General features: G+C 36.5%; 3 protein-coding genes across 3 annotated transcripts; 2 read left to right on the top strand and 1 right to left on the bottom strand.

Annotated features, from left to right (window-relative positions):
* Window positions 1-1,161: 1,161 nt before the first annotated feature.
* LOC120339895 (uncharacterized) lies at window positions 1,162-24,075 on the bottom strand. The gene is made up of 7 exons (XM_078116248.1): window positions 22,898-24,075; window positions 21,212-21,301; window positions 11,838-11,939; window positions 5,375-6,862; window positions 4,820-5,130; window positions 2,881-3,045; window positions 1,162-2,485 (listed from the first exon to the last, which is right to left on the bottom strand). Exons 1-7 carry the CDS (start codon window positions 22,947-22,949, stop codon window positions 2,297-2,299), a joined length of 2,397 nt encoding a protein of 798 aa, XP_077972374.1. The 5' UTR covers window positions 22,950-24,075; the 3' UTR covers window positions 1,162-2,296.
* Window positions 17,176-18,064, top strand: LOC144427297 (E3 SUMO-protein ligase ZBED1-like). The gene has a single exon (XM_078116271.1). It carries the CDS (start codon window positions 17,603-17,605, stop codon window positions 18,062-18,064), a length of 462 nt encoding a protein of 153 aa, XP_077972397.1. The 5' UTR covers window positions 17,176-17,602.
* Window positions 18,101-19,823, top strand: LOC120330652 (E3 SUMO-protein ligase ZBED1-like). Its single transcript, XM_078116260.1, has 4 exons — window positions 18,101-18,419; window positions 18,502-18,788; window positions 18,872-19,132; window positions 19,212-19,823. Exons 1-4 carry the CDS (start codon window positions 18,101-18,103, stop codon window positions 19,329-19,331), a joined length of 987 nt encoding a protein of 328 aa, XP_077972386.1. The 3' UTR covers window positions 19,332-19,823.
* Window positions 24,076-25,955: the final 1,880 nt, after the last annotated feature.

A 25,955-nucleotide genomic window follows, 5' to 3' on the forward strand; every position in this document is an offset into this window, starting at 1 on the left:
ATAGCGAAAATATGGAAAAAGTAGAAAATACATAGGATGCCACATATTCAACTTCAATTAAAAGATAAGTTCTGACATAGTTAGGAAAGGCTTGATTGACTCGACTATAGTTTGTCGTAGCCTAAGTCTACAAACAAATCCATTGGCAAATACTGGGCTTCAATTCACTTGAACGTTAGCAGCACCTAAAAGCAGTACACAATGAAATGATAAAGCACCAAGAAATCATGACTCAGATAAAAGTATGTCAAGTATGAATTAGCAGATAAATAACTGTTGCCAGTAAACAGATAAGTTGAGAATACCAAAATATGCAATACAACTTATGGCGCTGCATAAGTATGTGCACCAAGATGGCGGACACTGGACTGTAGTATGTGTACAAGGTTAGGGTTAGGCCATAATTTTATTCCAATTTTTCTTGTTTTAGTTCTTTTACGAGTCTGTGATTAGCCAAGCTACTCCCATAGTATTTGTACCTGAAATTATGGTTTAATCCTAACCTGGTACACATACTATGTTCCGCTGTCCGCCATCTTGGTTCATATTCTTCGGGAGTACCGAAATCAATCATTAAAGATTGATCAAGAACTTTTCATATTGCTGTGGAGCCCATGTCCAGCCGATTAAACTCCGCTTTCTTGAGATATCGCTTGCATCTAACAGACAGACAAAGATCGATAAACAAGATCGACAAGTAATGATATTTTTTACATCATGCACTCGGTCTATTACTGAATCTGTGATAATATTATTTTTCGTCCTTGGTATTCATTTTTGATCCCGGTCTGTGTCCAATAACAAAAAATATGCTTTTCGTGAAAATTTTTCCATTGGACATGTCCGGCTTCAAACAACACATAACCTCTCTAAATCCTAAATTGCCCTTAGTAACTTCCATAATACCATTGAATTGCCGACTCGTTTCCTTTTTTCCTCGTATTTATTTTTTAAATATTTATATTTAATCTCTTTTTTATACACCTATGATGAACTTATATATAGCACATACACAAGGGTCGGGAGCCTAGATGACTTTAATCGGTCTTGTACACCGACCCGCACAAAGCAATAATCAATTACTGTGGATTATTTTCGTTATTGTATTATGTTTATATTAGTGTTGATTTTGTTTTTGTGGCAATAAATTTCTCTCTCTCATGGAACAGCGGACCCCAGTTTGGGAAACCCCGATACTAATCGAACGCACCCAGCCTCCAGTCCTAACTCAGTGATTGGCTCGACTCTGTTAGAGAAAGCTCTGAGGTCTCAACTTAGGGAAACAAATGAAGCAATATTTTAATTGAACTAAAAAAAGCATATTGCTGGTTAATTCGACTCGAATGATTCTTTCATAAAAATTACAAAAAGGAACATTTTCATATGATATCCACATCAGTCCAGCAAAAAATTAATGGTAACACGGGAGGCATTGAATGACAATCTTCTCAATTGAAATAAGTGTGATTAAATTGCAAATCGTGCAACAAAACTGACATATTTGATTTTTTTGTGTCAATGAGTCCATTTTATTATTTTCAAATTTTTCAACAAAATAAATGAATAGAAATGGAAAAACTTTTATAATCAAATTACTTTTGCGTCTTTGTTCCCTTTTCAACCCCAAAGTCCTTAGATTTATTCAGATACATTGTACAAATAAATCACGCTTTTAAATCCTGGGAAATCCAGGTCCTATGATCTATAGCAGTGTTTCCCAACCTATGCGTCGCGACCCAAAATCGGGTTACATTGAAATTTTCTTTGTTCGCTTATTTTTTCAACATAAAACTAAAAGATACTGCTTTTATTTTCTAGTTTGTTTGATATTTGTACTGAAGTGTTGCTCAATAGTAATTGTATACGTGTGAAGTATGACAGCTTAAAAACTTGGAAGCTGCTGTTTTGCTTAGGTAAAGCTATGTTGCGATTTCAAAATCTCGATAATGGCAAATATTTGTTTGTGTTTCCAAATTGAGAAGGTGGTAGATATTTTGTTATCAGTGATAAAATTTATTTACTAATTAGTGTTGGAATTTTAAGGGGGGGTAGGGAAATCACTGCTGGCAATGGATATTTAGGGACTGAATATTTAAACAGGATGATCCATACGCACTTGCTCAAACCTCGTTGTAGTTCAAATAACGAGTAAATTATATTTCTTGTGTTGTTTGCAAATAATGTTATACTGGCAATGGTTTTGATGGAACTAAAATAAGATTTAAGCTTTAAGATTTAAGCTTTTTGACTCATTCCCAGCATTAAGAATCATTCAATTCATCGTTTGTGGTGTCTATTAGTCATAGAGATAGACTCCAATATCTGCAATTGATGCTTTAAATCTTTCCAACTGATCAAGGTTGGGGTAGCATCTCCGCATTCCCAATTTTTCAACCTGACATTGATAAACAATTTCACTGATTGTAGATAATCCTTCATCTTTGAGTCTGCTGATGTCGTTCATACTCAGATCCAGCAACTTTATCTAGAAACATCAAATTTTGAAATCATGAAGCAACGCAGTTATAAAACATATATTACAAGTTACGAAACCTAATAAACTTCACATACAACAAGGATATGGACAAAATTGATCACATTGACACCTGGAACTTCCATTTTATATTTTTTTTAATTACAACGATGTACATGGTAAATTGCATTGCATCATTTTTTTTTCGCTTTAATGCTCAAAATTATCTTGTGGTTACTCAAAAGGTCGAGTCACTTCGAGTTTTTAAAAAATTTGACTCGAGTCAATAACATAATTCCTTCAAGTCATGCATGAACAACCAATCGTCTGATAAATCATTTTTCAGTTCAGATTCACACTATTTACTCATCCATGCACACGCACTGAATTGAAAGTATTTATCCTACCTTTGCATTACGAGTGTTTTCTTTAAATGCTTTCATTCCTTCTGTAGTCAGATAGCAATCCGCGGCACTGAATACCTCCACATGACATTGTGAAACAACTATTCCAAGTTCACCAAAACCAGCAGCTCCAAGGGTATCATTGAAACTGACATCTAGTTCATTCAGCTGAAACAAATACAAACTGTTAGATTATTTAGAATGGTGAGAAAGTGAACCAAATTATAAGTTACGCTGTTCTGAAGTTTCCCGTTGCAACTGCATGGATTAAATAAAAATTGTGGGGTGATAACCTTAGATATGTCGACAAAGCCGGTTAAGATAGGTTGGTGTATGTTATTTTATCTGATTCAGTTGGCGTCATTAGTAATCCATTGGATCTGATTCAGTTGGCGCCATTAGTAATCCATTGGAAATGCTTTTTACCAACATTTAATCTTATAGTTTTGTCTCAGATTATTACCTGATACTGCAGACAGCTAATTGCTCTTCAGATTCATTCTAAATCTAAAGTTCTAAACCAAGAAATTGAATCCCGAATCAAGCTTTGATAAAAGTTCAACAAGCACAGTTGAAAAACATGTATCTATGAGATGCCACAGTATATATAGATTGTTGGTACAAGTAAAGTTCTAAAATTATTGATCGAAAAATATTTTAAAAATGTAAGCAAATGCCAAGATTTCTGAGTTTTATTGTTTTTTTTATGCCTTCTTTCACCCTGAAATAACAACTTTACGTTTTTTTTATATTTTTCATGTAAAGTATATTTTTAGTATGATTATAAAATAACTACTGATAACTGACTATAACTAGGATGGAATCATTTCCATCACCCAGTTGTTATTATTGTGGTTTGTAAATAGATTTTGGCACAGTCACCAACGCATAAATCTTGCCCTAATTGTTTTTGTACTTTTTGACACCTACGCTCACAAAAGTTATTAGCAAATAAGCTTCGCCCGGAAGTTTTTTTGTACATACAAGCTGTTTATGTTTTTATTCTTTTCAGTAAAATTGTTGTGTATTACACACTTCTTGGATTTGAGTATTTTAACATTTAAATTTGAAAATTCCATACTGCTATTTTGATGGTTTACAGTCCATTTGGACCACTAGGTAAAAAATATGAGTTCAATAATCATAATATACAAAATACTTGTGGATTTACAAGCATTTTGGTATAGTTATCACAGCAGCGGCACCAGTACACTTCCATAACGCCGAACCATAACGCTAACATGAATAAAAATGTCTGACATACATGAAATGGTTATTACATTCTACGGGACAGAGATACAACTTTTAACAATATAATTTTCAATTTTGGGACGTAATGGAAATAAATATAAAATGAGAAGCCTTGCAAGGAAATGGCGGCAATGTCCACCACACAACCATGCAAATGTTCTGCAACAAGATGAGGCGCAGGGTGGCACAGAAGATAAACAATCGATGTTTTAAAGTGGCTATTATTCGAAAATCAGCTGAAAAAGTATTCGAATACTTTGATATTCTTGACTTATGAATCGTAGGGCCGGCTTATATGTGAATTTTTATAAAATCGCCGTTTTGAGACCGTTTCTAGGGAGCCGGCTTATATATGCGGTAAGAGTAGTATACTAAAAAAAACTTGTTTATCCATAAAATTTGGCCTCATCGCAAATTCCAACCAAGGTGATTTTTTGCTACTGCTACTATGGAGGAGGAAAAGCTGGTCTGGAAATTTATTAATAACTAAAAGGAACTTCGATTTAACATTAAAGCTTTGCATAGAGCAATAATTTATAAAAAATAATCCTTATTGATAGAAGAATGAGCCTAAAATAATAATTTATTTTCTCAGGATTTTTTCAGTAAATTATATACCTCACAACCAGCATTTAAAATTTTAATATAATATTTCAATCACACTCCACTAAGCTTGGAATTTTATGTTTACCTTCAAACAGGAACCTTTAAGATTTGAAGTCAGGATATGAACCAACTCGTCATTAAGACTACAGCCACAAAGACAAACAATATCTAGTTGGTTGCAGCGTCGCATAACTGATGACATGGCATGCATTCCTACTGTTGTGATGGATTCAAATTTAAAATTGATTTCCTTGATGCAAGAATGAATAAGTTCGGTGTCGTTTGCTTCGTATAATGTTCCAAATAGATCCAACCTATGACACGATTTCATTTTTTGACTTGACTTAGATGTGAGAAATTCTCTTACAAATCTTATCTTCTCATCTTGTCTGGCACCTGAAAAGTTTAAAATTGTTCGTAGTTTGGGTTCAGAGCAACATTTTCCTGAAACTGATTACCCTATGTAAAAGACATGGGATTGATTCGTTGGGGATAATTATGAGCACAAGGCATAATTGGACTTCTAAGAGTTATAGACTGAAATCAAAAGTAACTGCTGTTTAATCACGATTTGATCTTTCACCAATCTGGAGGGCAAACTAATTAAAAATTGATATAAAAGGCATACAATATTACTTACCAGAGGAAAGATTTGCTATGAGACTGCTTTCAATATCAGGATTCAGAATAATTCCACTTAGAAAATGACGAACAACTGCCCAATGATCGTAATCCATCTCAGTTTCTATAAAGGCGCGAAACGCAGTGGAATCCATGTTTGAAATATAGAGAGCGGATAAAACTTCTTGAAGAATTTGGTGACTAAAGAACATTAGATGGTCACCTTCCATGAGATGCTGGTTGAACATGTTTTTCCCAGGAACTTTGATGATAAAATCATGAACATCATTGGGATCAAGTTCGACTTTTTCAAGATCATGGATTGTGAATATGACTCGCCTATCTTTTGTGCCTTCGAACGACATTAGCATCAATTTTCTGAGTTTGTTTTCAATCTGGTTTTTTTCATGAGTGTGATCGGATCGCATGAAGATGTGGAGGATTTGTAGCATTATCCCAGTCATGGTATCTGGGTTGTTCTTACAGCCGATTGCATTGAAAATTAGGAAAAGAGGAACAGATGATAACGGAATAAGTGCGGGCGACTGCATTGTTAGTTTCTCCCAAGCTTTTTCTCCGCCGTCTCCCATAATTGCAATGAACAAACGCTTGATGTCATCTCGAGCCAGACCAGCAAGGGCAGTTATAAATTGTGGCCTCAATTCTGATGGAAGTGATGCCAATCTGTGCTCACGTGAAGAAATCACGATCGTCATTCTGGGAAAGAGATTGCCGGTTAAGAGATTGTACATGGATGTTGCTGTGCTAGATTTATCGGTATACTTCATCTTGTTATGTTTTCCAAGAAGACTCCAAGTTGCTTGATCAAGGCCGTCAAGAAAAAGAATGGTCTTTGATTGATTTTCATGTAGCCATTCATAGCCTTCTTCCTTATCTTGTGATGAGAGTCTCGAAGCTATTTTTCCAAAAAGTAATTCACATGGGCTAATGGCTTCATCTCTGGAAGTTCCTTTTAAAATTGGGATATCTTTGATATTCAAGTGATGAATAAATTTAAAGCAACGTTTCATTTTTTTGATTTTTTTTGAAAGAGAAAACGATCCATGACTGACTTGAGCTTGTTGGACTAATTCATTGACAACTAGAAGGATTTGAGCAAGACGTTTTAAAATTGTTGTCTTTCCACACCCTGGCTGCCCGATTAATGCAATGCGTGTATACCTCTTGTTAGTTAATTGTTTTACGAGTTCATCCAGAGATATAGGTTTTCCAACTTTTTGTTCATTTGCTTTAACGGTGAATTCAGACTTGATATTGTATTCCGCAACCTTGGGGGCCATTTCTCCCAGGTAGAATCGTGACACTTTTCTAAGTTGTGGATTTACTTCAAAGTCTGGTTCGCTCAAGTTTTGCAGTTTGTAATTTTCTGTGATGTTCACTTTTGTTTGCTCCCAGGTTCTCTCGTTGAAATAGTTGATGAATTTTTTTGAATACACAATTTTTTTTCCTTTTGTCGTTTTTCCATATCCTTTTCTTCTACACTTTCCTAAACAAGATTTGAATGCATTTAATATTTAAGTTAAATAATGTTTTTGACAATAAATTTTCATTATATACAGACAGGTTATACCATAGCTGCCAATAAAACGAGGTATTTTGTCAATGTTTCGAATGTGGGGGAAAGTCGATACCAAATAATTCACTATTTTGAAATAAATTCAAAAATAAATTCCATTAAAAAAACTTAGGTGGAGATATTTGTATACAATAAACAATGGAATAACTGTTATCTACAACCTGGCTATTTACCAGACATTTTGCCACCATATTTTAGAATAGTCATGATTTTATTTCACAAAAATATGAAATAAAAATTAATTACAATCAGGCACTTTACTAAACAATTTATGTCTACATATTTTAGCATAGTAATATTTTCATAAGTACAAAAATAGGAATCAAAAATTAATTTAAATAGGACAGTTTACCACAAATTTTATGTTCGCAGATTGCCACGGTATTTCGGAGTAGTAATGCTTTTATTTTTCGTAAGTTGACGCAACCATGAGCTACGATAAACAGAACTAAATTAATCCGGTAACTGATGAGGCAATTTAAATTCTGGTATTTTTCATGGATTTAAATATTTTGCGCAATAGAAAATCATCCTAGTAAAAAGTAAATACTTTCAACTTTTATTATCAAAATTATTTGCCAAAAAGCGAGAAAAAGTATAAATTATGTCTCATAATAAATCAACCTTTTTTTTCGGCTGGCGGCAATTTCAAATCACACCGAACTGGAGACCTCTATATCAAATTGAATATTGGAAATTGATTATATTATATTCAGTAAATTTATGACTTGTCGCTTGTTTGAAGAAATAAAAATTGTGTGCCGTTAATAATAGCAAATAAATTTCTAGGTTTTTTAACACTCTACCAAACTTTATTCGAGTCTATTTTACCCTATTGCAAATAACCTCTAATTCTGTGGTTCTCAGCCGCCGGTCCGCGGCAACCTTGCTGAAAGTCCGCCAAATATATTCCAATATAAATATATTATAAGCAAATTGCAAAATATTGACGGCATTTCTATTAATATTGTGATTTTTTTCCAACTCTCATTTATCCGTAGTACCGGTATTCGCCCAACAACCAAACTTGGTGAGAGGTGCTCTGTCCATCCAAGCCCTAAATAGCTGGATGCTCATTAATAAGTCTATGACCTCATAACGGCGGCTAACGTCATAACGAAGTAGTTTGATAGCACATAGTACGGTACCTGATTGAGAACTTTGCAGTTCGCACGGTCCGTTTTTGACAGTAGGCCTATAATTTAGCGACGTTTGATAGTAAAATGGAGGCAATCAAACAAAAAAGTTTTATCCAGTTCAAACAGCTCTACTTCGCCTTGCAGAAACTTCATCAGAACTGCGTTTAACACATATAATTAGGGCCCGACCAATCGGCCGGGTTTTTCACAAATTTCAAACTATCGGTATCGGCTAATTTTACTGATATATATCGGCCAATCACATGACTGCCAAAATGTCAAATTCATGCCGGGAAATCAGTTTTATCGCTTGTTTGATCGAGAGTGGTTCTGTCTAATACTCTTTTTCCTTGTTACTTCTATTTCTCTCTTATCAAAAAGAGGCTTTTGACTACGTCTCTCTTTTCCAAAACTGACGTATGGCACGTGATTTAACACTTTGTAAGCAAGTTTGCGAGCGTGCTGGCTTGCAAATTGAAACGAGAAAACGGTGTGAACCCTTTATTTGTGTCAAATAATATACATTGACTAATAAAGAATTCTTTTGACTATGTCTCTCTTAAAAAACACAATATTCTCCAAGTGTTGCTTGTAGCCATCTTTTTAGGTGAGGAAACATCGGTATCGTCCTAGTTTTAGAAAAGTATCGGTATCGGTTTGAAAAGACCCTACATATAATGTATGTCGGGTCGGGCCCTACATATAATATCAGAAAATACAGCTATGTTTAATGTCTCAGTTTTTAACGTATTAGTTATAAAATAATGTAGCAAGTGTATTTAACAACTCCTCAAAACGAGAATATCGGTCAGAGACCGAAGACTTATCGATCGAAAGTTAGGGGATCCCCCAAAACAGCGCTCTTACTACATAGGAACACCTTGTGTCCCATCACTAATTAATTAATTAACTCGCTAATAATATGACGTAAATAACCCAAAATCAATAGGCTTCTGGTCCGAGATATGATGAATGCACATGCAAAATCTTGAGCAGATTTAATCTCGCTTTCGTGAGATATCACGTGCATCTAACAGACATACATACAGACAGACAAATACCTATCAACATACTTAATTAAAATCGATAAGTAATAAATCAGAGCATGCTGGTGAACCAGAATTGTTTATTATATTGTTGCTTTAATTCGATTTCACATATCTCGCATTCATGGGCGGACACCCGGGGGGGCGAAGGGGGGCAGTCGCCCCCCCAATAATTTCGCAAAAAATTTTAATACATGTTGTTTCTGCCTTACAAAATTATCATTTCCGAAAAGTGCGATAGTCAAGCGCAATTAAACGGTTATTTGTCACCGATATTATAACTGTTTTCTTACAATAATGTGGACCAGAGCGCTTTCGGAGCACCTCACATTTTCGTGAAACATGCGCGCCCGCGCGGGTAAGACTCAGTCTTCAAACACACCGCCGATCACGCGCCACGGTTTCGCACAACTAATTAATTTATTTTTGTACAATTTAATATGGTTTTCTCATTGTCAAAATCTTTCAATAGTGCTATTGTTGGCACTTGCGAGAGAAGTGAAAGAGGCAAACTGTTTTTCATTACAACAATTAATAATTATCGCTAAAAAATAAACTAGATCTAAAGTTGTTATAAACAATTTTCACCGCTGGGCGTATCTTTTCACGGTATGATTTTCGTGCAAGGCCCAGCATACTTTGCGATTAAAGATCAAAGCATTTACTATGTCGAAACGCCCATTCGAGTTTTCTGACCACAGAAACTATCTAAAAAAGATACCCCTGAATTTTTTTGAAAACTGAAAAAGTCGCCAATAACGCGTGCAATTGCTTTTTGCTAAAATCGCCGATTGTTTTCATTATTGAGACCTATTATTTAGGTCGTGAACGCCTTTACGTTGGCGTTTATCCTCTCTGAATCACAAATTCGTGACACGATGACTATGATAATTATTATATTTTCGTACAAGCACGGATTTATGAACCCGACGAGAATTCTAATAAATATCCATAAGTTGAAAATCGGCAATATAAAATACTAAAAATGAAACTGTAAACAATATAAGTTTTGTTGAGGCCCACGACAGTCTAAAAACGCTTTTCTAGACATCGAAAATCGCAAAATTTATGTTTGCTTGACCTTTAAAAACATTTCGTCACTAAAATCTAAACATGGTCAATTGTGAGCGGCATTTGCCTTTTTATCCATTACTTTTAAATTAGCGTCGAAAAGTTTCGTGTTAACATTAAACAAAGCTGAGAACGCGACTTTTTCCCGGTTTGTGATGATATATAAGATAATTAAAGTATATTCGATCAATCGTTGTATTTATTTATGTATTTTTATTATACTGAAATAACTTTTACTATGTGAGAATTGACAGAAAATTTACGGATTTCCGAAATGTTTTATCTTTAAATATAATCGGAGTGACAACATTGCGATTGAGGGGAGAGCCAGTGTTACAAGTACATCTCAAATTTATCGAATTCGCAAAATAGCAAAAATACGGATCAAAACAATATATAAACGGGCAGTTTACCACACATTTTTATGTCCGCGGATTGCCGTGATGTTTTAGAGTGGCTCTTGTTTTGTCGACTCAATCGCAGTTTAAATTAAAGACAATTAAATTAAATAAATCAAGACATTTTGAATATGCCCGTATCGGTCTTACTTTCATTGTATGAAGTAAAATTGTACTATATGGGGTTTTATATCAGATATCGAGATTTTTGTAACGGCGATAACGAGTTCGGAAGATTGCAAAAATACGTATCAAAATAAAATACATCAGGCAGCTTATCTCATATTTTTATGTCCACATATCGTCGTGGTACTTTAGTTTAGTATTTTTTTTTTATTTTGACGTAAGAAGTCGCAGCCGCAATTACGTTGCACACAATTAAATTAATATATAAGGACATTTTAGAATCTCGTGGCTGTCATGGATTGAATATTTTACGCGACAGAAAAATCATTATACGCTTGAATAGGCGGCTCTTTTAACGAGCGCGTAATCGCGGTGCTTGTTGCAGACGACAATGGGAAGTTCCGACTTTGACCCCTCCCCCCCACGCCTTTTTTTTAAATCCTGGCTGCGCGCCTGAACTTGTGTCTGTTTATTTTCGTATTAAATTATAAATAAAAACCCTGCAAAGTCATTGCGTGAATCCTGAATGTTATTTCGAGTTCAAATGATGATTCAATAAATCGGCAATAATGACAATTCTACTAGTCAAATGATAATTCCTTGGTAAAATTTAGGAAAAAAATTCGCACAATACCTTGTTACCTTGTTTTGCATTTCTAATTTTACGAAACGGTGTTAGTGCGCTTTATGCAGAACTAGGAATTGAAACAATGACCCAATACGACTCCTCAAATTTGTTATTTTCTGTTTGTTAGCAAGAGCCGTGGGCTAATTCTCGCGGAATTCAAGAAATTGGTTCAGTGACGCGCAAGTTCCGTGTCTAAGCGAAGCATCCTAGGTACTCGATATATGAGTAGCAAAATGACATTCTAATACTTAGAGAATGACATCGACAGGTTATTGTTACGTGACGATACACGGCGCAGTGTTTTTTCGTTAGGCGATCCAAGTTCGCCCCCCCAAAATTATGGAAAGTGTCCGCCCCTGCTCGCATTGAACTCTTATGAGTCAGGTGAAAAGGCAGTGAGCCAGTGATATAGCAAAATATTTTGTATTGTATTTCGAATGTTCACTTTGTGACCAATAAATATCATTTTACACTTACCTGATGGTGAGGGCACCACTTCATAGACTGGACAAGGAAAATCTTTTAAGGCAAGTTTGGCATCAGTGGATCCCTTCATTCTTTGAGCTCTTGCAGTTTCACCTGAGGTAAATTTTAAATAAAAAACTGAAATACTTTTTTGAATTAAAACTCATTCGGATGATATTTTGGTCAAATTTGAAAAAACCTTTGCAAGATAGTGTTAAGACATGGAGTGTTCAGAATGGCTCGTTTAAAGGGAAAATAACTTGTCTAAATGTTAGTAGCCTGTTTGAATCCGCCCATCTTGTATAGAAGGGGTGGCCAACCTGCTTTCGACCGCAATCGACAAAACAAGTCGCTATCGACTAATCGATAATAAGGTCATACACAAAAACGAATGAGTACTGAAAATGCAGATAACTGCACACACACATACAAAAAATACCGCTGCATGGAACTGGTTCAGGGCAATTTTTTGAGGTAATATATTAAATTCACTCATCATCAGACATGATCGACTACTCGAGACATGGCAATCGACTGGTCGATTAGATCGAGGTGTTGGCCACCCCTGTTGTATAGAATGGGCATAGTTTGTTAGGAATGATGAAAATCCTTTCCAAGGGGGCATAATGTTTAGATGGGGAATAGCCTTTTTGAAAGGGCCAAGTTTGCCGAGATGAAGTTTCCTTAAACAGAGTAAAGATCTTTTTCCAAGGCCAGGACTTGCAAACTCTGACCCATTTTTATTTAGAAACGGCGCGGCAGTGTGGCTCATCGTGCTAAGCGTTAGGAATATGCTCGCCACCGCACCTCTAATTGCTCTGCGTGGGTTCGAATCCCATGCGGAATGGTTATGTGCGAGGGGATTGCTGGACTCCTCGCCGCCGTTGGGTGGTTCACGTAACCGCTGGTCGGTTACGGCTTCATCCACCATCAAGTCCATGCTTCGGAAAAACAAATACCTAACTAATCCCATACCCGTAGGGATGGGCAATATAGAATACCGAATCCGGAGGATTCGAATCCAACAGGATTCGGTTTACGCTGCGTGCAATTTTCGTGTTTGCGGTACTCAAATTATCGATTAAACGGCTGACGAAAGTGTTTTCTCGTGTGTTATGAAAGATAACAGGATACCGATTCTAGGCTATATTAAACATAAGAACACCACTACCACAACTTAACACTGTAAACAATAGAATAACACGCAAACAGTAAAGTATGCAGTACGACAGAACCAGAGCAATCAAGAGTACATTGTTTATCTAATAATTACACTGTAAAGAAATACTAACACCACAATTTCCCCCTCCTAAAAGATTAGTTAACAAAAGTTTAATAAACATTTCACTCATAGTAATGTAAACGATCAATTGGACGTTTTTCTCTAGTAGAACGCCTAGGAGCCGGGGTGTCTATCTTCTTCATTGGGGATGTTTCGCGTTTTTCATCATCACCAGGAATATTTGACTTTTCTTCCCCTTCTTGAATTTCTGATTGGTTGATAACGGGATGCGATATTTTTGGTACATAGTCGGAATCTGCTGTATCAGCCTGCTTTACAGGTAATTGAGAAGGTTGATTATCGGAGGAACTTCCATTATTTTCACTTCCAAACGACGTACCATCACCACACGGTGCAAGATGCTTTGTTGATACTGTTGAGGTTTTACCATCTGAATACCGAATATGAGCGTAATGTCTGTTCGCATATAAGAGTTCCATTTCATCGACGTATGGATCAGATTTGTTTCTTCTAATCTGTCTCTTGAGAAGAACAATTTTAGAATTTGTCAGCCACGTTGGAAGGGCATATCCTGTGGTAGATCTTCTTGCAAAATTGAACAACCGTTCATGTGGTGTTGCATTTGTTGCGGTGCACAATAGTGATCTGATGGAATGCAAAACATCTAATAGAACGTCTTGCCAACATTCAATTGGCAAACCTTTTGACATTAAAGCAAGTTTTATTCCTTTCCAAATTGTACCATTGCACCTTTCTACTTGACCATTCGCCGAAGGATTGTAAGGAGTTGTTCTACTGTGAGACACACCCTTTTCTTGCAAAAATCTTTTAAACTCACAACTCATGAAAGCCGAACCACGATCAGTATGTATGTAAGCAGGCATTCCAAATACAGCGAACAATGGAGTTAGACTTTTTATGACACTGGCGGCCGAAACATCAGGTGTTGGAATAGCGAAGGGAAATCGTGAAAACTCGTCAATTACGCAGAGAAAATATTTGTTGCGATTGTTCGACGGAAGAGGTCCCTTGAAGTCAATACTTAAACGTTCAAAGGACTGAGTCGCTTTTACAAGAGTTCCTGCTTCAGGTCGATAGTATTTAGGTTTTATCTCTCTGCATACACGGCAATTCAAGACAGTTCGCTTAACGTCTTCAGTCGAACAAGGTAAATTACGGACCTTAACAAAATGAGCGAATCTAGATATACCTGGATGGCATAATGCATCATGTAATTTAGTGAGGATATTAGTAGAAGGAAGAGCGCATGAAATCCTCGATAGAGTGTCTGGTGCAACATTGTCTTTGCCTGGTTTGTATGCGATATCGAAAGAGTAACCGGATAGCTCAATTCTCCATCTTGTTATTTTTTATTTTACCTTTGTGGCGCAAATCAAACATGTAAGAGACACTTTTCTGATCTGTTTTCATGATGAAACGTCTTCCTGTTAAAAAGTGACGCCAATGTCGTAATGCTTCAACTATGGCCATAGCTTCTTTTTCGAAGGGTGTTCAAGTTCAGAGCCGTGTAATGTACGTGAAAAAAATGCCACGGGACGACCAGATTGATTTAGTGTCGCTGCTATAGCAATATCTGAAGCATCAGTTTCCAATTCAAATGGAATGTTTTCATCAACGGCAATGAGAACAGCATTTTCTATTAACTGTTTTAGTTCATAAAAAGCTCCAATAGCAGCGTCAGTAAGAGGTAAAGAGGTCGATTTTGTTAATGATCTGATTCTATTTGAGAAGTTTGGAATCCATCTAGAATAGTATGAAAATAATCCCATGCATCTGCTCAATTCTTTAGAATTTGATGGTATTGGAAGTTGGCGTAAAGGTTTTAATCTTTCGGGATCTGGACGAATTTCACCTTCAGCAATTTGATATCCTAAAATCGGCAATGTTCGAGTAGTCCATATACTTTTTGATTCATTAAAAATCAATCGTCGTTGTTTTGCAGATTCCAGGAAAGCAGCCTGGATTTTGTCGTGATCCTCTTTAGTCATTCCACAAATAGTTATGTTATCCAAATATGGAAAAACTCCTCGCAGTTGTTCTTCTTTCACGAGCTGCTTCATTATCCGCTGAAAACAAGAGACCCCGTTTGTGATTCCGAAAGGCAGCCTTGTGAATTGGTATAAATTTCCCTCGGCTTCAAACGCGGTAAACTCTCTGTCTTGGTGTTTCAGTGGAACTTGATGATAAGCGCTAGTGAGATCAACAGTACTAAAAACTCGATATTGTGCGATTTCATTCACTAACTCTGAAATGTTTGGCAATGGAAAAGCGTCCAATAAAGTGAACTTGTTAATAGTTTGCAAGTAATCAATTGCCAAACGTTTCTTTCGATTTTCTGCTTTAACCACAACGACTTGAGTTCTTCATGGCGAAAGGCATGTTTCGATAATTCCTTCTCGCTGAAGTCTTGCTACTTCGTCTTGAATGAATAATCTATCTTTGTGTGAATATCTCCTTGATTTAGTGGCGATTGGATGACAGTCCGCAGTTAAATGTTTGAATGGTTCAGGTGGGGTTATTTTCAATGACGAGAAACCACAAATTGATAATTCAGGTTTTTTACCACCGTAGTGAAATCTTACACTTTTATGCAGGGTTTGGAAATTGAGTCCGAGGATCATATCAGCGCATGCGCTGTCGATTACACCAAACTTAACTCCGCAATATTTATAATTATTATAGTATAAATCCATTTCAGTACATCCAAGAACTTCTACTGAACATTTAGACGATGCCATGGAAATGACATTCTTTGTCGGACGAACGTTGAGCCTAAGAGATTTTACCAGCCTTGGGTGAATATAATTTTCCGTACTACCACTGTCGAACAAAGCTCGTACTTTTCGTTGACCGACTTCTACCAAGGCTGTGGCTTGTCGTAATGTAGACGGAACGTATCCAACATGAGTATAAGGTTTGTCATGAATAGTAGCCAATGTTGAATGTGGTATCATTGCTGAAATGTCAATGCGACTGCTGGAGTCATTGTTCGAAATAGTTCTTCCGCGACAGACCTTTGCAAAATGTCCTTTCTTTCGACACTTGAAACAGACTACTTCCCGAGCTGGGCATTTCGATCGTGGGTGTCTACTATTACCACAGAAAAAGCATTTACTTCTAATAGTCATCGTTGCATTATCTGGCACCGATCCAACATCGAAATTGTTAGATTGTATAGTTGAAGGTGCTGCTCCGACGGAAGCGTTTTCGTTTATACCATAAGATTCTGAATTTCGAACGGCAGTTTCCAATGATTTGGCTTGATCAACCATTTCGTCCAGTGTCAATTTCTTATTCTCCAGCAGTCGTTGGCGTATCCAACTGGAATTCAAGCCACGTATAAAAGAGTCCCGAATATATTCATTCTGGTATTCTTTAGCAGATACGTTCTGAAAGTTACAATCTTTGCTCAATTCTGTCAATGCTCTTAAATATTCAGCAACTGACTCAGAAATTTGTTGGGATCGCGTGGCCAACATATGACGTGCATATATTTCATTCTTTGGCTGTACAAAAATACCTTTCAGCGTATCTATGGCTTCATTATAAGTTGTGATATTTCTAATATATCTATAAGTTCTCGGAGACACATAGTTTGTTAATACTCTCAATCTATCCAGTCCTTCAGTGGGTAAAGCTTCCAAGAAATTTTCGAATGTCTTTTGCCAATGCAGCCATTCGCATTCCGCGTCACGTGTATCAGGATCTGTGTCTAGTTTCTCAGGCTTTAAAACTTTATCCATTGTGGTTGGTTCGTTAAGTTATGATTAATAAATTGTTATGAAAGATAACATGATACCGATTCTAGGCTTTATTAAACATAAGAACACCATTACCACAACTTAACACTATAAACAATAGAATAACACGCAAACAGTGAAGTATGCAGTACGACAGAACCAGAGCAATCAAGAGTACATTGTTTATCTAATAATTACACTGTAAAGAAATACTAACACCACATCGTGCTTGTGCGAGCACGCCGAGAATTCTCTCGTTTATCGGCGCCGGTCTGTCTGCTTGTGGAATGCGATGGTTCATTATTATATGCAATAATAAAATCGTTGATTGTTTGTCATAAAACGCCCTCCAAACAACGCGTTTATTAGCAATAATCGTTTATCTGGTGCTCCAAAACCTGATATTAAATAAAAGTATTTAGTATAGGTTTTTAGTCACGATCGTTTCTACGAAGTATTTTGTAGAATGTTACAATCTGTATTTTATTCGATCACTTTCTTTAAGTTGATGACCGATGACAGTTGTCTTGCTTTTCATTATAGGGAAAAACTATATAGTGGCCGCTCGCTAACGATGGGTGATAAGCGCCGAAAGCTGCAATACCAGCTGGAATCTCATCGTGAAATCGCACCAAAACCGAAATGGCACCTGACTAGGCACTTGGACGTCCATTTGCGCTATTCAGCTCTACTATCAACATATATACTTTCAAGTCGACTTATTACTGTGTTATTAGCGATTTCAATTTCTCAGTCTAGCTTCGAGATACAAAATGCCAGGAAAGAGGAAAACATCTAATGTTTGGGAACACTTTGTTTTGAGGCCCGATGGATTTGCGGTGTGCAATCACTGCAAACTTGAAATGAGCTACTGCAACAATACAGGAAGTCTTCTGAAGCACTTGAGGACAAAACATATTTTCATTGGACTTGATCAAATGAGTGGAAGTGGTACCTCGATTATGCCTGCACCAAAGCAACCGAAATTAGCCTCTTATTTTCAAACCCCGGTCACACCTGCAAAATCAAAGAAAATCACAGAACTGATTTTAAATACCATAATCGGTGATTTGAGGCCGATTGGCTTAGTAGAAGGGGAGAACTTCAAAAAACTAATAAAAGAATTAGCACCCGGGTATGAGATGCCAAGTCGTCGAACTCTGACAAGAAATATTGAAGAAAAGTTTTTAAATTGCAAGAAGGAAATAAGGAAAGTTCTGAATCGTGTTAAATAAGCAGCATTGACGACAGATCTATGGTGCAGTGCAAAAATGCAATCTTTTCTTGGCGTTACTCTCCATTATAAAAATGAGGATTTTGAACTCATAAATCTTGTGCTGGCAACAAAAGAGGTGAATGATGTTCATACATATCTACATATCGTGGAATGGCTGGAAGCTGTCATTGAGGATTACGAGATGTCGCCTCAACAAATTGTAGCCATTGTTACTGACAATGGTGCAAATGTTGTCAATGCTTGTCGTAAACTGAAAGAAAAATATGGTTGGATACACATACGATGTGCAGCACATACACTACAGTTGTGTTTAAAGCAGGCATTCGATATTCCACTGATTAAATCTGCTATTGGTAAGTGATAAAATTATTGTTTCATTATGACCAGTCTATGTTTACTTCATTGTATAACATGTTATTTTATTATTATTATTAGGTGCTGCTAGACACCTTGTTGCATTTTTTCGACAGTCATCAAAAGCCAGCCAAGCATTAAAAGCTGCTCAAGAAAAAGAACATCAGCTGGAGCTTATACTTGATGTTTCCACAAGATGGAACTCCACATACAGTATGTTGGAGAGACTTTGTCGCCTGCAAGCATATGTTCGCCAAGTCCTTTGCAATGGGCTCATTGTAAAAGCAACATCGTCAGCTCATTTGGAGTTAAAAGACAACCACTGGGCACTGATTCAAACCCTAGTTGAAAAACTTAAACCAATTACGGTAAGTCGTATGTGCGACTGGGAGAAAAATAACTTGTACTGGGCCACATAATTTGTTAATAACAACCTATTATTCATTAACAGATTGCAACATATTACCTGGAAGGTGAAAAATATGTGTCAATAAGTGGTGTAATACCATTGGTCAAAGGATTGTCACAAAAGTACATGCCATGTGAAGATTCAAGAAGTTTAGCTTTATTTAAGAACAAAATTCTAACTCAATTGCATGAGAGATTTGGGTTCGTTTTCAACCAGAACTCGTGTTATATTCACATGAGCATCGCAACTTGGCTGGATCCAAGATACAAAACGAGCTATTTCAAAAAAGTGGATGGTATTCAAGTAAGTTTCACTGCATTGCAACTTTTGCAGCCTTATTTTTTTTACACACAATTCTTATAGATTTCTTTCTTTCTCATAGATTAAAGGCAGTATAGAATCAGAAATGATCGCAATAAACGACAGACAAATGCAAACAGCAAGGATATCGATAACTGTTTTGAAAAACAATTTGATTTTGCCAAAAAGCCAGAATCACTAGATGAACTATTGGGCTGTGGCATTGAAAGCCACGACAGCAGCAAAGAAATAGACGAGGGCAATGACGATGAAGTTGCCAGCGTTTCGGAAGAAACGGCCTCGTATTTAAAAACCAAAATTCAGACTATCAACCTAAATACTTTGGAATGGTGGAAAAGTAACACAGCTACACCTGTTTTGAAAGAACTGGCAGTAAAGTATTCATGCATGCCAGCGACATCAGCATCCCCGGAACGGAACGGAATCCTTTTCTAGTGCAGGATTGACTGCTAGTAAATTACGATCACGGTTAACCGGCAAACATGTGGAGATGTTAAATGTGTTACACTGCAACAAAAAATTTTGCATGTGAAGTGCACAATTTTATTTTTTGCAATTTTTCACATTCCTGTTCCACAATCTTATTTTTTGTAATTTTCACATTCTTGTTCCATAAACTTATTTTTTGTAATTTTTCACATTTCTGTTCCACAATCTTGTTTTTTGTAATTTTTCACATTCCTGTTCTGATTTTGAAATGTTTTTCATAAAATAAAACAGTTCCAATATTCCGATTACTAGATTGTGACTTCAATTTAGTTTGTTGAAGCTGTTAGTTAAGTTATTGAAACAGGGTAGAGTTCAGTTGAGGCATTTAGCTTACAATGTGGCTGTAAATGAAAATAGAATAGGATTCGGTATTCTGGATTCGATTTAACTATTCTAGAATATTCTAGAATAGTAAATTATTCTACATTGCCCATCCCTACATACCCGACATGGAATGGTAATCGGATGAGAGGACGTGGTTCGCCATATGGTTAAGCCGTCTCATTGGCTTTCCTCTCCCTCGGGATAAATATGTAAATCTTATCCTTAAACGGGTTACACAAATTTAAAATTGGGTGCTTTCAAAATTGTCAGAAGGTCTATGGCACAAATTTTTCCAAGCGTTAGAAATACGTTCGACACTCCACCTCTAATCATCCTACATGGGTTCAAATCTAGTGAGGGACAATTATGTGCAAGAACATTGCTGGGCCTCTTGTTGCCGTAGGGTGTTCTATGTAATCAGTGTTCGGTGCTGGCTAACTAATCCATACCCAACATGGACTGGTAACCAGACGAGAGACCATGGTTTAACATATAATGATGACATTTTATCATATTTCTTCCCTCTCGGTATAAATATGTAAATCCTATCCTGTCATTTACCTAATAGCCATATAGAGCGTACGCAGCAGGGGTTCCCAAGTTTTTTTCAGGGCGACCCCAAATACAACTTTCAAGTGTTCAGTGCGACCCAAGTCAATATATATATTTTTCATGAAACTCTAGAGCTTCTTTTACTGGACTTTTAAGCTTGGTCATGTGGTGGTATTGAGTAAAATAAGCTACAACAAAACAGTGATTTCACAATAAGCACCTACATTTTTTATAGAATAAGCAGAGCGATGCCTATGGACCTGTTTTACAGTAAGTGAGCCATGCTACAAACTGCTAAATTAACATGGTTTGTCAAATCTTAGATGATTTGTACATCCATCCTCTACCATACCTCAGCGACCCCATGACCTGTTTGCGACCCTACCTATTTATCACTCCGACCCACTTTGGGGGCCCCCATGACCTGTTTGCGACCCTACCTATTTATCACTCCGACCCAATTTGGGGTCGCGACCTCTGGTTTGGGAACCCCTGGTATACAGGATAAAAAATACTAGTCTTCTCAATAAGCTCATTAGAACAAGCATGACTGTTTTAACTAAGTTAAATTGAGTTTTAAAAACGGTCTCCAACACAGCAAAAGTTCAAATCATTTATCATAAACATTTGAATGCTTGTAATTTTGCCTCAGACTTATTTCCTATAAAAATACTTGATAAGATTCTTAATTCATACCTGAAGTGGACGGTATTTCCTCTCGTGCAGTACCGGGAGAAGGTTCATCAGCTTGTACTTGAGCTTGTGGTACAGCTGGAAGGTGTGGGGCTAAAAATAATTAAGTTTGATAGGTTTATGTTGGAACTAATATTGAAAATATTCTGATTCTGGTCTAGAGTTGAAGTCGAATGTTTAACTTAAATAGTAGATCAGTTTTCATGGCTATAGTTTTCATATCAACTGCTAAACAAAACATAAATGTTGTTCACTAGTGGTATGAGATTGGTCTCATTTGAAGGTTTTTTATTAATTTTTTGAAGTTGGTAAAATTTAATGGTGGATAAGTGTATGTACACAATCTCGATTTTGTATTTTATATAATTTACACAATTTTCTTATTCAAGAATACTAAAGACGGAATAATTATCCACATAGATGGGTGTTTGGTATCAAATAAAGTTTAACTGAACTTTAAACAAACAAACGCTCGTAATACGACAGTACATCTAAAATTGTTAATCGTTTAGGAATATGTAAAGTAAACACTTGTCGCTAGATTACTGGGACTCTCTTATGACTTGGGGGTAGAGCTAAGATCTGAAGCCCGAGCCTGACCTGAAAGTTTGGGTCGGGTCGGGCTTGAAATGTCAATTATTGCGTTCGGGTCAGGCCTGAATTGTCAATCATTGCGTTCGTGGGGGGGGGGGGGGTCAGGCCTGAATTGTCAATCATTATGTTCGGGTCAGGCTTGAAATATCAATCATTGCGTTCGGGCCAGGTCGGGCCTGAATTGTCAATCATTACGTTCGGGTCGGGCTCTATCGCTGACTTATATACTTTACCATTGCAAAATTTTCGGGGGATATTTTATTTTACGAGTGGTTTCGAGTAAAATGGGGTATTTATTTCAAACCACCATTATAATTCATCGCATGCAACAAGCTGTTTTTTTTTACCGGTAAAGAATTTTAGCCTAGTCTATCATAGCAATTTCTAATGGGACATTTGACACGCATTTTTCAAAGCCTTTTGATGATAATATGTGTGTCGCTAGGGAACTTCTTAATTTCCCAGTAAAACTGCAATTATAGGCCTACCTCTATCCATTAGCCCCGCATTGTCAAATGGATGTGCAGATTATAGAGCTCACAAAATACAAAAGAAAAAATGCGTCCCAACACTCCCCACTTTCCCATATAATGTACTAAACTCTTGTCCGTGTCGGGTCGGGCTGGGACTTTTGGACCCGATCTTACCTCTACTTGGGGGTACCCAACGAGAAAAAGTTCAAACCCTGCTAATGATAAAAAATAACATGAGAAGAATGCTGCGTTTTGACAATAGAGTAATGAACAGAATATTTCATATATAAGAATGATATCAGTTGGGGCCTCTTCGTGAGACTTCTGTATCCATAATGGATCTAACCAGCCCCGAACTCAACAACTACTGTAAGAAATGCATTTACAAATACCACGAAAGAGACTTCAACAATTTAAAGAAGATAATTCAACTAGTGCGAAAACAACAGATAGCGTATTATTTAAAAAAAGGTGCCAGAGTGAACAAGATTGGTAGGAAATACTAATCGACTGGTAATTAATTGAATATCCGACTTGAAATGTTAACAGCACTTCATGTTCTCAAGGACAATCTTGTTCAAAAAATGGAAAATTACCTAAATAAAATTTAACCGAGCCTCACCTTGAATGTTCACAACATTAGCTCCCTCTTGTGGTTGGTCTTGATCAGCCATTTTTCAAGACAAACAGTCCAAATGTTTTCATAAGGATATGCTACTGATAACTATTCAAAGTATGTAAATGTTATAATATCTGTTAAACATAAAAGCACAAATTTTGAATAATTTGAGAAAATTAAATATACAAAAACAAAAAAAAGGTTTAGGTCTAACTCAAAAATTATTCATATTCAACCCTACCATGCCTTTCAATTGTATGCTAACAAATGAACAGCAGTGCTTATATAACAGTTCAAAGCTGACAAGTCCACTATAGGTTCAGATGAAAAGCTTTGAATACTGACAAGATTTCTTGCTTTTACTGTTTTGGAATACTTTATCCTACCGTTACAAGGTCCTTCATGTAGCCATTTTACAGTTTGCGAATTATTCCACAAACCGCATATGTCTCTACAACCAGTCAGCTTTTAACATAGATTGGTAACAGATTGTGCCTTTTCTCCGATTAATATGAAATTCTATTTTAATATTGGAATGAAATTCCGTTCTTCCAAGTTGTTTTCCTACAGTATTGCATTGTTATATGTGTTTCAAGTCTCATGTCAGTCACAATCTACTCACATTGGAGTAGATAGGGAAATTGTTGAAAGAGAAGAATTAGAAACTCTAAGAATATTTATCAGTTATAAATCATTCCTATCACACCATGAGTCCAGACAAAATGGAATTTTATGCCCATGTAATTATAGACAACGCCCGTTTGTATATACTCACTATGGTACACCCAGTAGTGGGATTCAGCCGGTTCTATAAAACCGTCTCACAGAATTTTATGAGATCAGCGAACCGGTTAGCATTACATGACTTTTTGTAACATAACCGCCTGAAAATTCGACATTTGTATGATGGAACCGGCTGACAAAAAATTTGAATCCCACCACTGGGTACACCCTACAAATATTGTGACTATGAGATATTACATTTATGATACATAATGCCTATGCCACATCTGTTAATGTTACCTGCTAATATTACAGTACGGCACACTATACAAATCGGGTGACATTGTCCCGTTTCAGAGAAACCCATTTTACAGATGATCAGACACCCCTCCTTTGGGAGACGTCTGGACATTGTTGTCCGTAAATATCGGTTATAATACAGTATATTGAAGTTGCGCAAAATAATCCGATTTACCGAAAGAAAAAATTTTTACCGTAGCATTCGAGAGTTTTTAGCAAAAAACGGCAATTTTGGTCATGTGACGGCCGCGATATGAAGCATCTGATGTGGTCCCAGTCGCCCCTCGTTTGTGAGACACATAGAGTGTTTGTTTCATTAAGCCAAATGAGGGAAATTCTTGGAATTTGGATAGTGTGCCGTACTGAATTAAGCCAATAATGCTTTATTTCAAGAAGTCTTGTTTTAAAAAGTATCATTTTTATTGTTCTCGTTGAACTTGTATGAATGAGAAGACACTGCCTTTGTTTCTTTCCACTGTGCATATTTAGAACAACTCTAATATATATTAATAGGTGCTCCCGAAGTATGCGAACCAAGATGTCGGACATCGGAACGTAACATGGGTAACAGGTTAGGGTTAGGCGATAATTTTTTTCCAATTTTCCCTATTTCAGTCCTATTATCATTTCGAAGACTAGCCAAGAGTCTCCCGTAGTATTTATACCTAAAATTATGGCCTAACCCTAACCTAGTACACATTTGCCATCTTGGTTCGCATACTTCGGGAGCCCCTATTAATATATATATACACTCTGTAACACAGTTTTTGTTCTTGGATTCTAATAGGTAAGACCTCTTTTTCTTTTGCTAGTTTAAACCAGATACAAATATACTGAGATTGTGTTAGATATTGATAGGTAATTGTTACTTTAATACTTGGCTTATCAACTATTGACCTCAACAATAAATTTTTCTAGTCATCAAGATAAGGATTTGTGTTTACTTACTTTCCACTGAATAACCCAAATATTGAATATTACACAATATACAAAATCACAATATATGCATTGGAGCGAAAAAGACTCGAACTCAGTCGATCGAAATTTTGTGAAATATCAGTTGTTGGCCATGATATCTGGGTTTTGCTCATGTAACTCATTTTGATCTCTGGTCAACCAATAATGACCCCACAAGTATGTTTGGAACGAGTACCGTGACTATAGTCTAAAGGTTACGCAATAATTTTTTTTGTTGCAGAGTGCAAATGGCAACAGTCTATTTTCAGCTGTCCCGGAGATATTGGGTGAGAATACACTCTGATGAACAAAATATATGGTCCGTGTCGCCATTCTGCTAAACTGTTAATACCAGGTAATGGTTCACTCTTATGCAACTTGGTCTTCTGCCGATAGCACATATTACATGACTTGCTATTCATCCAGCCGAACACAAAATTCCATTAAGTTTATTGGTATAAAACTTTGGAATATGCTTCCAGTTACCATACGCTCTAAGAGCTATAATACATTTAAAAAAGAATTAAAAAATCTCTACCTCAATGCTTATAACATCCAGTAGGCTAGTCTAATTCACTGGTCATCAATCCTGTTTTTGATGACAATTTTGCTGAATGTGATGTTTTTCTAATTTGATCATATCATTCGTTTCCATTATTATTGAATATTTTCACTAGTCTTACACAAGCCATGATGCCCCAAATCTCCTTGCTGTGTATTACTTGTACTTAATCTCTCATATTGTTGATTCTGTCGCCCAGATTTCGATATGTATTTATACCTCCAAAACCAATTCCCATATTGTGGTTGCTGGGAATTCCCCTTAATTTATCTCCGCAAGGTAGCGTCATGTCAGTCAGAAGCACGACAGCTGTAACTGTGCCGAGCATGACGCTGACAATTTGAGCATTTTTTCTCCTGACAGGTTTTTCTCACGTTTATTTTCAATTTAACTATTTTCTCCTAACTGACTTCATCTGTGTTTACAGTAATTTAGGTGTCGCTGACACGTTAACTTTACAGTTCATTTGCGACTCCCCGTCTATTGCAGTCGAATTCAGTAATCAGTAGTTTATTTTTT

The sequence above is a fragment of the Styela clava genome, chromosome 9, assembly GCF_964204865.1.
Source record: "Styela clava chromosome 9, kaStyClav1.hap1.2, whole genome shotgun sequence".
In the NCBI taxonomy this organism is placed as follows: domain Eukaryota; kingdom Metazoa; phylum Chordata; class Ascidiacea; order Stolidobranchia; family Styelidae; genus Styela; species Styela clava.

Coding starts and splice junctions, on each gene's coding strand:
- LOC144427297 (XM_078116271.1), top strand. CDS start 17,603: ATGCCAGGAAAGAGGAAAACATCTAATGTTTGGGAACACTTTGTTTTG.
- LOC120330652 (XM_078116260.1), top strand. CDS start 18,101: ATGCAATCTTTTCTTGGCGTTACTCTCCATTATAAAAATGAGGATTTT. Junction 18,420..18,501: donor ACTGATTAAATCTGCTATTG/GTAAGTGATAAA, acceptor TATTATTATTAG/GTGCTGCTAGACACCTTGTT. Junction 19,133..19,211: donor AAAAAGTGGATGGTATTCAA/GTAAGTTTCACT, acceptor TCTTTCTCATAG/ATTAAAGGCAGTATAGAATC.
- LOC120339895 (XM_078116248.1), bottom strand. CDS start 22,949: ATGGCTGATCAAGACCAACCACAAGAGGGAGCTAATGTTGTGAACATT. Junction 21,302..22,897: donor TAATGTTGTGAACATTCAAG/GTGAGGCTCGGT, acceptor AATTATTTTTAG/CCCCACACCTTCCAGCTGTA. Junction 6,863..11,837: donor AGTGGTGCCCTCACCATCAG/GTAAGTGTAAAA, acceptor AATCTTGTTTAG/GAAAGTGTAGAAGAAAAGGA.